Source organism: Pecten maximus, chromosome 18 (genome assembly GCF_902652985.1).
Source record: "Pecten maximus chromosome 18, xPecMax1.1, whole genome shotgun sequence".
Lineage (NCBI taxonomy): Eukaryota > Metazoa > Mollusca > Bivalvia > Pectinida > Pectinidae > Pecten > Pecten maximus.
This window is the reverse complement of record NC_047032.1, coordinates 11,420,560-11,438,909: the sequence shown is the minus strand read 5'-3', so window position 1 is coordinate 11,438,909 and position 18,350 is coordinate 11,420,560. Positions and strand designations below refer to the sequence as shown.

At 34.9% G+C, this 18,350-nt stretch overlaps 1 protein-coding gene across 2 annotated transcripts; it reads left to right on the top strand.

Moving 5' to 3' along the window:
• Positions 1–231: 231 nt before the first annotated feature.
• Positions 232–17,966, top strand: LOC117316492 (exostosin-like 3). Of its 2 annotated transcripts, XM_033871101.1 has the most exons (9): positions 232–305; positions 1,785–2,088; positions 2,164–4,247; positions 4,875–4,976; positions 6,794–6,948; positions 7,193–7,320; positions 8,263–8,407; positions 9,023–9,151; positions 14,480–17,966. In XM_033871101.1, the coding sequence occupies exons 3-9, from the start codon at positions 2,255–2,257 to the stop codon at positions 14,687–14,689; spliced, it is 2,862 nt and encodes a 953-aa protein (XP_033726992.1). In that variant the 5' UTR covers positions 232–305; positions 1,785–2,088; positions 2,164–2,254; the 3' UTR covers positions 14,690–17,966. The 2 variants fall into 2 exon arrangements, with proteins under 2 accessions (XP_033726992.1, XP_033726991.1); XM_033871100.1 differs by having other exon boundaries at positions 1,785–4,247.
• The last annotated feature ends 384 nt before the right edge of the window (positions 17,967–18,350 follow it).

The window sequence follows — 18,350 nt, the reverse complement described above, 5'->3', positions numbered from 1 at the left end:
TGTCTCGGAAAAAATAATTTTGTCCGCCCTTCTACTAAACTACCTGTAAATGTAATTCGAAAGAAATTGAAATGGATATGCCTTGAATATAACATCATTTATTTTCTGATGACAAATATTTTATTTTGGTAGCGTTATATTGTTGAAAAAGTATGTTTTGTTACATTCGGTGTCTCTTTTGTTTTTCCATGTATTTATGATAGGTTGGAAAACTCTGGAGAGCCTCGAAGGATCAAACGAACTTCCGGTAAAAACATATCAGAAGGAAGATATTTTTGGAAACTTTTTGATTTGGGGATTACCATGTAAGTTCACCATGCGAAACAATCCTAAGTATATTATGTATTTTAAGACATATTAATGCTGTTTTGATCAACTTGCTCCCCATGTATTACTGAAAAAAACAGATACAGTAGATTTTCCAGGCCGCTGGACTTGCCACATTTTATACTAGTTAACGTTATTATAGACCGGTGGCGGTGGTAGGCTTTGAGTACAGCTGTTGCAACAGTTTGTAATCATCGGCTATAGTAGGCAAGTCGAAGAGGGTAAGACAATAACAACGGTTTGGTACATGGTGTATGACATTGGTTTTGGAAGCATGCATATGTAGATATAGTAGGAGCGAAAAAAATCCATGGCCAGACCGAGGTTCGAACACGGGACCTCCGGACACTAGCCGGATGCTCTACCAATTGAGCTACCTAGTCGCCAATGATCGACCTGGTCCAGTTCCAATACACTCTTCCCACCTTTTTTAAGTCTTTGACCTCAAAGACTTTACAACCCAGGTTCGGTTATCCCCTGTCAAGTGTATTTACCTCACTTGTGACAAGGTTTGGTCACAGGCACAAAATGTAGTAGGAGCGGGAAAATGTATGGCCAGACCGGGATTCGAACCTGGGACCTCTGAACGCTAGCCGGATGCTCTACCAGTTGAGCTACCTGGTCATCAATGATCAACCTGGCCTAGTCGTATAACTTACTTAGCGTAGTTTTCTGATTCAGGCTCCCTATACATGTATGAGCTATAGGGATCCTCTACATCAGACTCATTTGACTTTAAGACTTGACTGAGTTCTGCTACACATATGCCTTGTAATGAATAATGAAAGTATTGTCATGCATGTAGCTGGAGCACAGTGGCATATATACACATTTTGGGGAAAACCACCAACTTGTGTATAATACACAACCTTGAAATGCCTATTATACACGAATTGAGGTATAGTTTTGTTACTAAAAATAGCCAAAATCACTCTAAAGTTAACTTGTTAAAAAATTTCATCCAAGTTGCATTTATTTAGTCATGAAACATAACACAAAATTAAATCCAAGAATAGAAATTCTTTACACATTGGAAAGTACCAAAAATTGATGCAATAACTTTCGGTAGTGTAACACCAAGGTTCTATAAGTAGACAACATATTAATGCTTTCAGTAAACATATTTTAGTAAAATATTATTTACCTTGTCCTAAATTAAATCACCATTGAATAAGATGTATTTCAAAATTAACTGTTTAATCGAATTTGTCTATTTTTAGTAACAAATCCATACTCGAACTGGCGTATAATATGCGAATTCGCGTATTATATGCAAGTTGGTGGCCATGGTTTTCCCCAACCTGATATACATGTAATTATAATCAGCTTGCATTGGGGAAAACCTAGTATTTATAATGTAATATGCACTAAAAAACATTTACATTTGTTATCCCCAATTAATGACCAATTAAAGGCATGTTTTCCTTGTACTGTAATTTATTTGTATCTATTTGCAGGATCTAGTTCTTCACTGGTTCCAGTCATGTGATGATGATCTCTGCTCTAGTTCCAGTCATATGATGAAAATCTCTGCTCTAGTTCTCATGTGATGAAGACCTCTGCTCTAGTTCTCTGCATTATAAGTTCCAGTCATGTGATGATTCAGAATCTCAGGTTCCAATTGTGTGATGGAAAAGTGTCATAGACTGTTACCAGAATCACAGAGAAATTGAAGTGTTGAGTTTTTCTCTGGTCAGACATGGGATGAAATGTTTTATGACAATAATGTCCCGTTGGATACATTCCATGGGATGGAATCAAGTTTAGACCAAATTCCCATTGGATTTGTGAGATACCTGTATTTCTGATTATGCTCACATGTATTGGATTTCACAGGTTGACAGATGTATATAATTAAACTGCTAAGGAATCAGTGCTGTAGTTTATGCAGCTGTGCGGACTGTAATCTCAAATAGACACCATCAAAATGGAGGTGACTGGTGTGGTGAACCAGAGGAATACTTTATATCATAAACTTACTCATGTAAGACTTTCTCGTCTCATCATGACCTTGCTTGTTATTTTGATTGCTACTCCATTAGTAGCTCACTACTACCTCTCAAAAATAACAAGTGATGTTGACAGTGGCACGCCAGACCCAAAATTGAAACGGAAAAACCCTCTTGATAGAAAAGATCCATTTCATACAACTGATGTAAAAACACAGTTGAGTGAACTACATAGAATCAAAACATCTGTGAGCAATGAATTACGTGATTTAGAGAGTAAGCGTCAAAAACTGCAATCACAAATATCAAAATATCACATGGAAATTGAAAAATTACGTGTAGAAAAAGAAAACTTAGAAAAAGATATAAAAACAACCCAATTAAGTCTGGATCAGCTACGATTGGAGAGAGATGAGTTGGACCAGCGCTACATTCCGATATTAAAAGCTCCTCAACAAATACTATTGGGGCCTGAAGCCAATACTCCCGTTGTACCTCCTACATCCTCCATGTCTTGTCATATGCATTCATGTTTTGACTATTCTCGTTGTTCTGTTCTATCGAGATTCCCTGTGTATTTTTATACAGGAAAGGAGCTTATGGATTTCGGAACTATAGATTCTTTTATAGAAAGTTCATTATCAGAAATTCTTGGAAAAATCCAATATAGGACGTATGATCCAACTTCCGCCTGTGTATATTTGGCAGTTGTTGGCCAGGTGAAATATCAAAGTATTGATTTTAAGTCTGTAGAAAGCGCTCTTCATAATTTACCTTACTGGCATGGGGATGGCAGAAATCATGTCATAATAAATATGCTCCGACAGCCAGGAAGTGCTGACTTGTTTATTGGTGTTAATACTGGACGCGCTATTATTGCTCAGACAGCTTTCACAGAATCCAGTTACAGAGCAGGTTTTGATGTCTTAATACCACCTAGTTTAGGCAAAATATCTGGAGATGTTTGGCAAGAACTTCCACCTTGTTCTCCTGTCCGTCGGAAATATTTCCTGTCTTTTGTTGGTCAGTATAATACTGGTGTTTTACAAACTAAACCAATTATATATCAGAATTCCAATGTGAACATAGAGTCCAATGAACTGAATCATTTATTTGAAAATGGTCATGGATCTGATGATGTTAATTATCAGAATCGCAACTTACAATCAATTAATGAAAAGAATTCCATGCAAGAAGGAGAAGACATAGACTTTCAACAAACTATTGTAGAATATTTAAAGGAGATGGAAAAGGCCAGTGACCATGGTCAATATACACAGTTTTCCTGTGATAATCCTGTGCCAGGTGCATTAATTGGTGAGTGGGCATTATGCGGTGCAGCCAACGAACGTCATGATTTATTAGTACAGTCAACATTTTCTCTCATATTTGCCCCGCTGAACACCAGCTTTGTGTCTACAACAGTCTTTCAAATCCGCCTGTATGAGAGTTTAAAGTATGGGGCTGTGCCTGTAGTTTTAGGTGGTCACATGAGACTTCCATTCGATGAAATATTAGATTGGAGAAAATCAGTAATTATGCTTCCGAGAGCTCGTTTAACAGAAGTTCATTTCATCTTAAGGACCTATACCGATAATGATATTGCGTTGATGCGGCGACAGGGAAGATTTGTTTATGAGACTTACTTCGGTACATCCTATAGCATATTCAATACAATTTTAGCAATAGTACGAACTAGACTTACCATTCCGGCTGTACCAGTGGCGGATGCACCCTCACCTAGTGTTTTCAACACCACATTCCTTACCCTGAAACTGGACGGACCAGAACCAAATCCAGAAACTGATGAGGTGCTTGGGCCCTTAGAAAATCCTTTTGGTTCTCTCAAGTTTAAACAGAATTTTACTCAATATGTGGCCTATCAAATGTTCCAACATCCGGGAGATCCTCTACGAATGTTCCCTAATACACCATTTGAGGAAATACTCCCTTCGGAGGCCAAATTTCTAGGTAATGGTTTATAATATATATTAGGATATATATTGCAATGCGATCAGTATGAATAGTTAGAATAATATATATATATATATTGCTTTATTGGAAATCATATGCCTGGGATATTTACCACAGTAGCTAAAAGAATTATTACAAGTTTTTTTTTGTGTTTGTTGTAATGTGAAATTATATATATTTCTAAAAAGTCTTTTAAATGTTTTTCAATCTTTTATATATATATATATATAAATATTATAAGAACGCCGATGTGGTGCAGTGGTATAAGCTGCAGGTATTTCTAGCTAGGTGATTAGGTGCCGTAGATCGTGAGTTCGAGGCCCGGTCAGGGCGCGAGTCAAAAAGTTGTCTTCATTCATCATTTGTGTTACTATGTTTTATATATATATATATATAAACATTATATATATATATATATATATATATTAGGGTATACACGATTATTTATTGTGGACTCTCAAAATGTAGGAGTCGAGTCCAATCAATCACATGTCCTTAAATTCATCATATTCTTGTCTTTTTTCTTTAAAAGTACCAATATTTTGTACATAAGATGTATATTATATATTTGCCTTATCTTTCTGATTCTGAACTTAACTTAAAGATTCCATCTATCTGTTGCAGGATCAGGTTTTGGATTCCGGCCAGTCAACAAAGGTGAAGGAGGAGCTGGAAAGGAATTCAGTGAATCCCTTGGGGGAAATGTTCCACGAGAACAATTCACAAGTAAGGGTTTCCATCAAGATACTGTTCGCAGGCATGCAGTTCGATATTTTAATTATAATTTAGTGTTTTTAGTGCAGTTTAACCGGGATGAGATTTTTATGCTCTTTACACATTCTCAACAATTGTATGATGTCGCTGCAACAATCTAATGACATGTAACAGTGACTGTCACAATACAATTGAGTCAATGAAACAATTACAATAACATCACAGTGATAATGACAATTCAATCACATATATAACATCAATAATGTGTTGCATGGCAATATTTTTTCGATATTGAATCAATTAGACCTTGTGTAATTAAAAAAGTCTGATTGGCGAAAAATAATTTCCTATACCTTGAGGGCGTTACAGAGAAATCTTTTTTATTTCAACCCTCAGGATGATAATCTTAGTGGTCTAACCCTCAGCAGACTCTTGGGTTCGGCAACCTAGAATAGCGTCCCTCTGGTTAGAGATTAATCTATCACACCTCAAGGTAGTGGAAAATTATACTATTCCCTGGTAACCTGATCATGAGTATTTGAAGTGCTTGGTTCTATATTGTAATGTGTGATAGTGTTAGTGATTAGAAGTAAGCATTCCCAAAATTGCAACTAGCTTATTACAAGAACGACAGGTAATCTTCAGTGAATCCCTCAGAAACTATATACATGTATATGTATTTTGTCTAATAAGCTGTCTCCCTAGCGGATAGTCTATAAGTTGTCTCCCTTGCGGAGTTGTCTAAGTTGTCTCCCTTGTGGGCTGTCTTGTCTGTATAGTTTTCTCCTGAGATAAAGAGGTTACACAACGAATGGTTGTATTTCTTTCACTCAAGTTAGTTATTTTTAAAAGAGTGAAAGAAATACAATGTATACACAACAACCATGAGTTTTTGTGACCTGTTTCTACCACAATAGAATAGCTGTTCTGTGGATTAATTTACTTGTTTTCTGTCCACCTGTGTTCTTTTCTCACCTATGTACGTATACCTATTTGACCTAATAAGGGTGCCTGCCGTAATAAGGGCGCCCCTTCCTTTTTTCAAGGAAATAAATCTTTGACTGAGTGTCAAAATGGTGTTCAAAAGTAATAATTCATGTGAAATGTTTTGCTACTTTATGTATTCAATTTTCTTCAGCAAATTAAGTAACTGGAACACAAGTTTTCGCCACATTTTGTCTATTCCTACAGATGACATGTCAGTGCAAAGAGCACCCGAAACTAAACACACATACAAATAATAACTTACCATCTTTATTTGAAGATAAAGTAAAAGATTTCATTCTTGTTGATAAATAACTTTTGTTCAGAACGGAAAGCTAGTAAAAGACATTGTAAATCAATTATTAGGTCAAAGAAAACAATGTCTGATATGATCTGGGAAATCACCTGTGTCTAAAATAGAACACAAAAGAGTTCCATTTGAACATAAATGGTGGAACACACGTTCTCTGGTCTAAAGATCAGCTGGCATGGTTTACAAATTTACAGGAATATTCAAGCGATGTTTAAGCTTATTATATGATAGTGAATAGATATCTTCACCTGGAATATTTTACTGTTTCCACAGCCTTGGGTATTCTGCTATAAGGTATAGTCTGTTTCCTAAAACTTCAGAATAACTTATCTTAATAAGGGCGCCCCCACTGTCAATTACCCGCGCCCTGCGCTCTTATTAGGTCAAATACAGTATGTATGTAATGGTTTTTCACTGCTACAGTTGTCTCCCCTTATTGAATTGTCTCCCCTTAGTGAGTTGTCTCTTCATTTAGACACAATGCTCACCTATGTATGTAATTGATTAAATCTGTTACTGCCACATTTTGCAGTTGTAATGCTGACCTATGAGCGGGAGACTGTCCTGATTGGTGCCATACAAAGGCTGAAGGGACTACCATTCCTCAACAAGGTCCTGATAGTTTGGAATAACCCAGTCCCACCATCTCCTGAACTTAGATGGCCTGAAATAAACGTTCCCATACTGGTAGGTATATCCCCAATCTCTTTAAGTTCTACTTTAAAAGTAAATGTTGTAAAAATTAGTAAGGCTGTTGCATTTAATTTCTGAGCAATCAATTTTAAACCCTTTAAATATATGTTTTCGTTCATGAAAAACAAAATTGAGTTTTGTTCATTGTTACAGACACATTGATGGGATATGAAACCATTTGTTTGTCACACAGTAACAATTCATAGAAATCTTAATCATGCTCTTTTGTTTTATACAGATAGTCAAAACTGCCAGAAACAGCCTTAACAACCGCTTCTTGCCATTTGATGCCATAGAAACAGAGGCGATTTTGAGCATAGATGATGATGCTCATCTTCGTCATGATGAAATAATATTTGCATTCAGGTAAGTAAGTCATTCCTTAGAAACAGATGTCATTTAGGGCTATTCCAGGAAAACGTTTACCCTACTCCAGGTTTTACCACCCATAGAATTTATTTGATAAATTACATAGAACTTATAGGAAAGAAATCCAACCATGGATAGAAGTGATTTATGTTGGAGTCCTGGGGTCAGGTAGATATTTTAATTGAATTGAGTATGATGCTTAATTTTCATTGCTAAATTACTTACATATAAATGTCTTTTATAAGAAAACTCAATTATTATTCTGTCTACTGGTAACAATATTGTAAAATCAAACTGACCTTTGGGCTAAAATAGGGCAGGTGAGCTTAATTTTTGGTGAAACATCCATCCATCTGACAATTATGAGTCAAATTTTTCTTTTAAACTTCCTTTTCACAATAACCATTGGGCCAAGGGCCATATTATTTGGTCAGTAACATGCTAGGATGAAGGACTACCAAGTTTATTCAAAAGAATAGCCTTCACCTACTTTAAAGGTCACAGGGGTCAAATGCGTTAAAATCTTTAAAACATCTTATTTTCAATAACCAAAAGTCCTTGGGCCATGATGTTCGGTCAGTACCATGCTGGGATGAACGGTCACAAAGTTGGTTGAAATGTGAATGACCTTGAGTTGCATTTCACTCACAGTCACAGGAGTTATAAGTATTATAATCTTTAAACAACATCTTTTCAATTTAGGCCAAGAAGCTCAAGGTCATGGTATTGGGCCCATAACATGCTGGGTTGAAAAGCTACACTATTTATGGTGTAGAATAATGCTACTCTTTGGAATTGAAGGGGTTTGCAACTCATCATCCACATGAATACCAAGATTGATACCTTTAGTTAGTAGCTGGTGTGCCTTACAGGCCCATTTTGCCTCTTTTCATGGATACTTAACTATCTCAGATAAAGAAAAAATAACATACATTGTAGGGTATGGCGGGAAGAGCGTGACCGGATTGTTGGATTTCCTGGGCGGTTCCATGCCTGGGATGTACGCTCCAATGCCTGGCTGTACAACTCCAATTACTCCTGTGAACTGTCCATGGTTCTCACTGGGGCAGCCTTCTACCACAAGGTAGGTCAGAAATCCATATAATTATATGTATCACGTGTCTCACAGCAGGGTTGTTGGAATTTCTGGGGCTGTTGCTCTATAAATGGTCAGTGGGTGATTGGATGGCACAGTGGTAACATGCTCGCCATTCGCCTAGGTGGCCCTGGTTCGATTCCTCGGTTGTTGTAAATTTTGTTTATATAGCAGGAAGTACAGATGTGCTAATTCATCATTTTGCTAATCTGTAAAAATTTTGGCCTGAAAAATGAGTAGTTTAATTTTGAAATTACAACAAATTTATTCATTTTGAATATGATTGACTTTTCGAAAACTGCTTATGTCTTGAGAGGACCACATAAAAAATGTCACAGTATTAAGCCATCCCTTGTTTTTTCTTGCTTTTTTTATCTTTTCCCTTAAAAAATCACATGATACAGGTTTGATTGTACATTTTTGGTAAAGTGTGCACAGTATATACAAATGTACTACTGATGCTCGGGAGCTACACCTACGTGTATCCTACAATGTGTTTCAGTATCATTCCTAGCTACATACATGTCTATTCTTACACCATACTACTGTTACCCAGGAACTAAATATACATGTAGCCTGCATTGTGTTTATCATATGTTTCAGTATTATGCCTATCTCTATACCTACTCCATGCCACAAGCCATTCGCAATAAAGTGGATGAGTTCATCAACTGTGAAGATATTGCCATGAATTTCTTGGTTTCTCACATCACTAGGAAACCACCAATAAAGGTAAGATACCTATTGTCTAACTTCACCAATAAAGGTAAGATACCTATTGTCTAACTTCACTAATAAAGGTAGGATACCTATTGTCTAACTTCACTAATAAAGGTAGGATACTTATTGTCTAACTTCACCAATAAAGGTAAGATACCTATTGTCTAACTTCACCAATAAAGGTAGGATACCTATTATCTAACTTCACCAATAAAGGTAGGATACTTATTGTCTAACTTCACTAATAAAGGTAAGATATCTATTGTCTAACTTCACCAATAAAGGTAAGATACCTATTGTCTAACTTCACCAATAAAGGTAAGATATCTATTGTCTAACTTCACTAATAAAGGTAGGATACTTATTGTCTAACTTCACCAATAAAGGTAAGATACCTATTGTCTAACTTCACTAATAAAGGTAGGATACTTATTGTCTAACTTCACTAATAAAGGTAGGATACTTATTGTATAACTTCACTAATAAAGGTAAGATATCTATTGTCTAACTTCACCAATAAAGGTAAGATACCTATTGTCTAACTTCACCAATAAAGGTAAGATATCTATTGTCTAACTTCACTAATAAAGGTAGGATACTTATTGTCTAACTTCACTAATAAAGGTAGGATACTTATTGTCTAACTTCACCAATAAAGGTAGGATACCTATTGTCTAACTTCACCAATAAAGGTAGGATACCTATTGTCTAACTTCACTAATAAAGGTAGGATACTTATTGTCTAACTTCACCAATAAAGGTAGGATACCTATTGTCTAACTTAACCAATAAAGGTAGGATACTTATTGTCTAACTTCACCAATAAAGGTAGGATACTTATTGTCTAACTTCACCAATAAAGGTAAGATACCTATTGTCTAACTTCACCAATAAAGGTAGGATACCTATTGTCTTACTCACCAATAAAGGTAAGATACCTATTGTCTTACTCACCAATAAAGGTAGGATACCTATTGTCTAACTTCACCAATAAAGGTAGGATACTTATTGTCTAACTTCACTAATAAAGGTAAGATACCTATTGTCTAACTTCACCAATAAAGGTAAGATACTTATTGTCTAACTTCACCAATAAAGGTAAGATACCTATTGTCTAACTTCACCAATAAAGGTAAGATACCTATTGTCTAACTTCACCAATAAAGGTAGGATACTTATTGTCTAACTTCACCAATAAAGGTAGGATACCTATTGTCTAACTTCACCAATAAAGGTAAGATACCTATTGTCTAACTTCACCAATAAAGGTAGGATACCTATTGTCTAACTTCACCAATAAAGGTAGGATACCTATTGTCTTACTCACCAAAAAAGGTAAGATACTTATTGTTTAACTTCACCAATAAAGGTAGGATACCTATTGTCCAACTTCACCAATAAAGGTAGGATACCTATTGTTTAACTTCACCAATAAAGGTAGGATACTTATTGTCTAACTTCACCAATAAAGGTAGGATACCTATTGTCCAACTTCACCAATAAAGGTAGGATACCTATTGTCTAACTCACCAATAAAGGTCGGATACCTATTGTCCAACTTCACCAATAAAGGTCGGATACCTATTGTTTAACTTCACCAATAAAGGTAGGATACTTATTGTTTAACTTCACCAATAAAGGGAGGATACTTATTGTCTAACTTCACTAATAAACGTAGGATACCTATTGTCTAACTTCACCAATAAAGGTAAGATACTTATTGTCTAACTTCACTAATAAAGGTAAGATACCTATTGTCTAACTTCACCAATAAAGGTAGGATATCTATTGTCTAACTTCACCAATAAAGGTAGGATATCTATTGTCTAACTTCACCAATAAAGGTAGGATATCTATTGTCTAACTTCACCAATAAAGGTAGGATACCTATTGTCTAACTTCACCAATAAAGGTAGGATACCTATTGTCTAACTTCACCAATAAAGGTAGGATACCTATTGTCTAACTTCACCAATAAAGATAGGATACCTATTGTCTAACTTCACCAATAAAGGTAAGATACCTATTGTCTAACTTCACTAATAAAGCTAGGATATCTATTGTGTAACTTCACCAATAAAGGTAAGATATCTATTGTCTAACTTCACCAATAAAGGTAGGATACCTATTGTCTAACTTCACCAATAAAGGTAGGATACCTATTGTCTAACTTCACCAATAAAGGTTAGATACCTATTGTCTAACTTCACCAATAAAGGTAAGATACCTATTGTCTTACTCACTAATAAAGGTAAGATACCTATTGTCTAACTTCACCAATAAAGGTAGGATACCTATTGTCTTACTCACTAATAAAGGTAGGATACCTATTGTCTAACTTCACCAATAAAGGTAAGATACCTATTGTCTTACTCACTAATAAAGGTAAGATACCTATTGTCTAACTTCACCAATAAAGGTAGGATACCTATTGTCTTACTCACTAATAAAGGTAGGATACTTATTGTCTAACTTCACCAATAAAGGTAAGATACCTATTGTCTAACTTCACCAATAAAGGTAGGATACCTATTGTCTAACTTCACCAATAAAGGTAAGATACCTATTGTCTTACTCACTAATAAAGGTAAGATACCTATTGTCTAACGTCACCAATAAAGGTAGGATACCTATTGTCTAACTTCACCAATAAAGGTAGGATACCTATTGTCTTACTCACTAATAAAGGTAGGATACTTATTGTCTAACTCACCAATAAAGGTAGGATACCTATTGTCTAACTTCACCAATAAAGGTAGGATACCTATTGTCCAACTTCACCAATAAAGGTAGGATACCTATTGTTTAACTTCACCAATAAAGGTAGGATACTTATTGTCTAACTTCACCAATAAAGGTAGGATACCTATTGTCCAACTTCACCAATAAAGGTAGGATACCTATTGTCTAACTCACCAATAAAGGTAGGATACCTATTGTCCAACTTCACCAATAAAGGTCGGATACCTATTGTTTAACTTCACCAATAAAGGTAGGATACTTATTGTTTAACTTCACCAATAAAGGGAGGATACTTATTGTCTAACTTCACTAATAAACGTAGGATACCTATTGTCTAACTTCACCAATAAAGGTAAGATACTTATTGTCTAACTTCACTAATAAAGGTAAGATACCTATTGTCTAACTTCACCAATAAAGGTAGGATATCTATTGTCTAACTTCACCAATAAAGGTAGGATACCTATTGTCTAACTTCACCAATAAAGGTAGGATACCTATTGTCTAACTTCACCAATAAAGGTAGGATACCTATTGTCTAACTTCACCAATAAAGGTCGGATACCTATTGTCTAACTTCACTAATAAAGCTAGGATATCTATTGTGTAACTTCACCAATAAAGGTAAGATATCTATTGTCTAACTTCACCAATAAAGGTAGGATACCTATTGTCTAACTTCACCAATAAAGGTAGGATACCTATTGTCTAACTTCACCAATAAAGGTTAGATACCTATTGTCTAACTTCACCAATAAAGGTAAGATACCTATTGTCTTACTCACTAATAAAGGTAAGATACCTATTGTCTAACTTCACCAATAAAGGTAGGATACCTATTGTCTTACTCACTAATAAAGGTAGGATACCTATTGTCTAACTTCACCAATAAAGGTAAGATACCTATTGTCTTACTCACTAATAAAGGTAAGATACCTATTGTCTAACTTCACCAATAAAGGTAGGATACCTATTGTCTTACTCACTAATAAAGGTAAGATACTTATTGTCTAACTTCACCAATAAAGGTAGGATACCTATTGTCTAACTTCACCAATAAAGGTAAGATACCTATTGTCTTACTCACTAATAAAGGTAAGATACCTATTGTCTAACTTCACCAATAAAGGTAGGATACCTATTGTCTAACTTCACCAATAAAGGTAAGATACCTATTGTCTTACTCACTAATAAAGGTAAGATACCTATTGTCTAACTTCACCAATAAAGGTAGGATACCTATTGTCTTACTCACTAATAAAGGTAGGATACCTATTGTCTAACTTCACCAATAAAGGTAAGATACCTATTGTCTTACTCACTAATAAAGGTAAGATACCTATTGTCTAACTTCACCAATAAAGGTAGGATACCTATTGTCTTACTCACTAATAAAGGTAGGATACTTATTGTCTAACTTCACCAATAAAGGTAGGATACCTATTGTCTAACTTCACCAATAAAGGTAAGATACCTATTGTCTTACTCACTAATAAAGGTAAGATACCTATTGTCTAACTTCACCAATAAAGGTAGGATACCTATTGTCTAACTTCACCAATAAAGGTAAGATACCTATTGTCTTACTCACTAATAAAGGTAAGATACCTATTGTCTAACTTCACCAATAAAGGTAGGATACCTATTGTCTAACTTCACCAATAAAGGTAGGATACCTATTGTCTTACTCACTAATAAAGGTAGGATACTTATTGTCTAACTCACCAATAAAGGTAGGATACCTATTGTCTAACTTCACCAATAAAGGTAGGATACCTATTGTCTAACTTCACCAATAAAGGTAAGATACCTATTGTCTAACTTCACCAATAAAGGTAGGATACCTATTGTCTAACTTCACCAATAAAGGTAGGATACCTATTGTCTAACTCACCAATAAAGGTAGGATACCTATTGTCTAACTCACCAATAAAGGTAGGATACCTATTGTCTAACTTCACCAATAAAGGTAGGATACCTATTGTCTAACTCACCAATAAAGGTAGGATACCTATTCTCTGATTTCACCAATAAAGGTAGGATACCTATTGTCTAACTCACCAATAAAGGTAGGATACCTATTGTCTAACTTCACCAATAAAGGTAGGATACCTATTGTCTAACTTCACCAATAAAGGTAGGATACCTATTGTCTAACTTCACCAATAAAGGTAGGATGCTTTTCAGTTATATTTTCTTAATTCAAGATAATTTGCACTTCATTTTTTTTTATCGTTTACCATTACATTTTAATTGGCTTTGTTTTATTGAAGACATACTCAGTAGTTCTGTATGAAGGAATATTAGAGCAAATTTGACTTATTATTATTAACTGATTGTGAATTGGTTACGATGCAATGGCCCCGATTAATAGAAATTGAGATATTGTTTGATCTTGATGGAAAATTGTTTTGTAGATGTGTTTCTTCCAACTTTCAATTATCTATAAATGCATCAGTTGTTACACATATCATTTTATATCTTGGCTATTGCAAAGTTGTTCAACACTGATCATAGCATGTGACTAGAGGTAGTTCAAGGAATACCTTCCCTATTTATATTTTTTTTTGATTGATTATAACCTTTTGACATTTACAGGTGACTTCACGTTGGACCTTTCGCTGCCCTGGATGTCCGCAGACTTTGTCCAATGACAGTTCTCATTTTGAGGAGCGCCACAAGTGTATTAACTTTTTTGTAAAAGTGTATGGCTATATGCCGTTACTCTACACCCAGTATCGAGTGGACTCTGTACTCTTCAAAACTCGCCTTCCTCATGATAAACAGAAGTGTTTCAAATTTATTTAACTCATTATTTCAACATTTAATTCTAAAAACTTTATTTACAACATATGGAATGATCTGAGCCGGCCTTGCTTTGCAGTTATATGTTGTTGTATTATTATGTAAGACTGAAAAAGATTGTACAATAACACATTTTAATAAATAATTTGCACTTCACCAAAGCTATTCAGGGAAGATAATGAACTCTTTTAAATTTGTAGAGCATTAACTCTAAGATGGGAAGTTTTAATGCATTAAGGCTGCAGTAGCTTACCCAGTTTATATATGTGTCCCGGCTTTAATATTTAATCATATTTAAATTCATGACCTAGTGCATGTATGAGACTTGAATATGTGACCTAGTTTATGTATGTGACCTAGTTTATGTATGTGACCTAGTTTATGTATGTGACCTAGTTTGTATATGTGACACAGTTTACATATGTAACCTAGTTTTTGTATGTGACCTAGTTTGTAACTGACCTAGTTTTTTGTATGAACTAGTTTTGAAAGTGACCTAGTATTATATGATCTAGTTAATATTTGTGACCTAGTTTCATGTATGTCATCTAATTTGTGTATGTGACTCAAGTTTTGTGTAAAATAGTTTTGCATTTGATCAAATGTTGTATGTGACCCAGTTTATGTATATGACCTAGTTTATGTATGTGACCTACCTCGTAGTTAATATACATGAGCTAGTTGATAGATATGATCTAGATTATTCTTGTGACCTAGATCAGGTATCTTGATCCAGTTTGATATGTGACCTTGTTTATCTACTTTAATGTACGTCTGGACATTTGAATATTGACAAACTTTAAAATGTTTTCAGGACTGATATCCTTGTGAAGATATCCTACACCACTATGTATATACACATAGGTATGATATACCAAACCAAATCAGGTAGTTAACCTAGCTTTAAACAAATAGAGAAGTGTTATCCATTGTATTCACTATCAATAGGCTAAGTTTGTGATTAAGTTTCAGAATGTTAGGTGTCTGTCCCTCCGTCAAACTGACTTTGAGTTTAGAGGTCAGAATATTAGAGATATGTCCCTCTATCACTTAACTAATTTTGAGTTTAGGGGTCAGAATATTATAGAGATCTCCCTCTATCACTTAACTAATTTTGAGTTTAGGGTCTGGATAATAGAGATCTGTCCCTCTATCACTGAACTAATTTTGAGTTTAGGGTCTGGATATTAGAGATCTCCCTCTATCACTGAACTGAGTTTGAGTTTAGGGTCTGGATATTAGAGATCTCCCTCTATCACTGAACTAATTTTGAGTTTAGGGTCTGGATATTAGAGATCTCCCTCTATCACTGAACTGAGTTTGAGTTTAGGGTCTGGATGTTAGAGATCTCCCTCTATCACTGAACTAATTTTGAGTTTAGGGTCTGGATATTAGAGATCTCCCTCTATCACTGAACTAATTTTGAGTTTAGGGTCTGGATATTTAGAGTTCTCTCCTTTCCCTCTATCACCAATCTGAGTTTGATTTTAGGGGTCATGATTAGAATATTAGAGTTCTCTCCCTCTATCACTAAACTAATTTTGAGTTTAAAGGTCAGAATATTAGGGATCTGAGTTTATGTAGGGGTCAAGTTGGTGCTAAAATATAATGAAGTTAACCATATTATACTGACATAGTTGTACTCTGGTATATGCCATGTAGTAGGTTAATTCAATCAGGGTTAATTTGGCCAGTTTTGATAATTGTTTGATTTTACTGTAATTTCACCATTTATTGGGGAAATAGAAATTGCCATTGTTTTCTTTTTGTTTTTTGTTTTGGCTCACCTGGTCCAAGGACCAAGATGAGCTTATGCCATACCATGGCGTCCATCGTCCATCCTTCTGCTGTCATTTGTCGTCCTTCCCACAGCTTTGTCAAATGGGTTATGGGGATTCAAAATTGTACAAATGGTCACGACTGGGTCATCATTTGGTAAAGAGGAACCAGTTTTGTATCAAAAATTGGTCTAGGGCATGAGGGGGTAAGGCCTATTTGGGGAAATTTTGCTTTTTCTTCTTAATTTTTTTTTCTGCAGAAAAAACAGGATTTTTGTCAAAATTTGGTCTGAAGCATCCTTGAGTGAATGGGAACCAATTTTCTATAAACAGCAGGTCTAACACTGTGGGGTCTGAGGGGCGGGGCCCAATAAAGGAAGTAAAGATTAATTACTAATGTTGAGTACTTTTTAATTTAATTTGCTATTAATCTTCTTTTGCAACCAGAAAACTCAATGTTAAAGAAAATAGTTGTCTTCACTATATGATACTGAATGGCCGATCACAAACTGGGAAAGAAGGTATTTGTGATTATGTAACTTAATACTAATAGAAGTGTTTTACCATAAACACTAAAATCACTAAAAACACTAAATCAAGAATCCTGGATCCACGCCTTTGCTATTAATTACAGTGAATATATTTACAAGTAATCTTTATACCCTATCATTGTAACAAACTGAAGTAGTTAAAAGCATTTTATTACTGTGTACTATTTATATTGAGATTTTGAAGTTACCATGACGACAGAACATCTTACTATTTGAAATTTTCCTTTATTCTCGTGTGATTCATACAGGTTTTTGATGTCAACTAAAAACTGTTCAGTGCATGGACATTTCTCTGAAAGCAAACAATCTTACTTCCTGCATTGCTGGTATTATTTAGAGATTATGGTAATGAGATATCTCAGGGCATACTATATTGGAAAAAATAAAGAAAAGCATTAGGAAAGTTTATTGGCATATATTTTTAGCAAATATTAGTATTATGATACAGTGCATGTAAATCACAAAGTATTAATGACATTTTTAAATTAGTACAATGTAACAATATATAATTAATTCTTTAAAGTATTTGATAATATAATCATATACATTGTATATGTACCAAGAGCTAGTGATCTGTGGTCCCTGGTAAGTCCATGAAAAAATGGTCTGTACCGGGGTAAGAATCCAGGAGATGTCATTTCATTTCACTCGGCTACAACTTAGACATCCCAGGGGGATGTTCTCAATTAGCTTTGTCGATTTCTTATCTTATATGAGAAAACAAGCCTAGAACAATGATGACAAATTATATATAGCCTATGCTTTAATTGAAATTCGCAAGAGTTTTCATTTATCTAGATATTCGTGTGTATTTTGGCCGAGTATTTATAGGAACGAGTCCGGGTTGTCGTGAACCGTTGTCCAATACTGCAGCACATGTGATAAACGCCACATTATATTATGTTATTATGAACTGCCGATGCCTTTTTATATATAAACAAATTTCAACCATACAATTGTTGGCCTTATTCCATCTTGTGCTGTTAAGTTGTTTGTGGATGAAAATATGTGTATAGTTAACACTATACTGCTATATACTGCAGTCTTAGATAAGCCTAATTTGAATGAGTGTGTGGATATACAAACATACTTTTCCAATACAGTGATATCCAAACACAGACACAAAACATTTTATACACTGCTGTAAACACATTCGGTATCTTTCATTGGTAATATAAACAGGTTATTAGTTACATGTCCTCAAACCACCCAGGGTCATTTGAGGTCGTGTCTAGTCCAACGGCCAGGGTCATATAAGTATGGATGTCTAGTGGGACACCAACAGCTAGGGTCATATGAGTATATTTACCATTGTATGGCACTGCCACTATATAA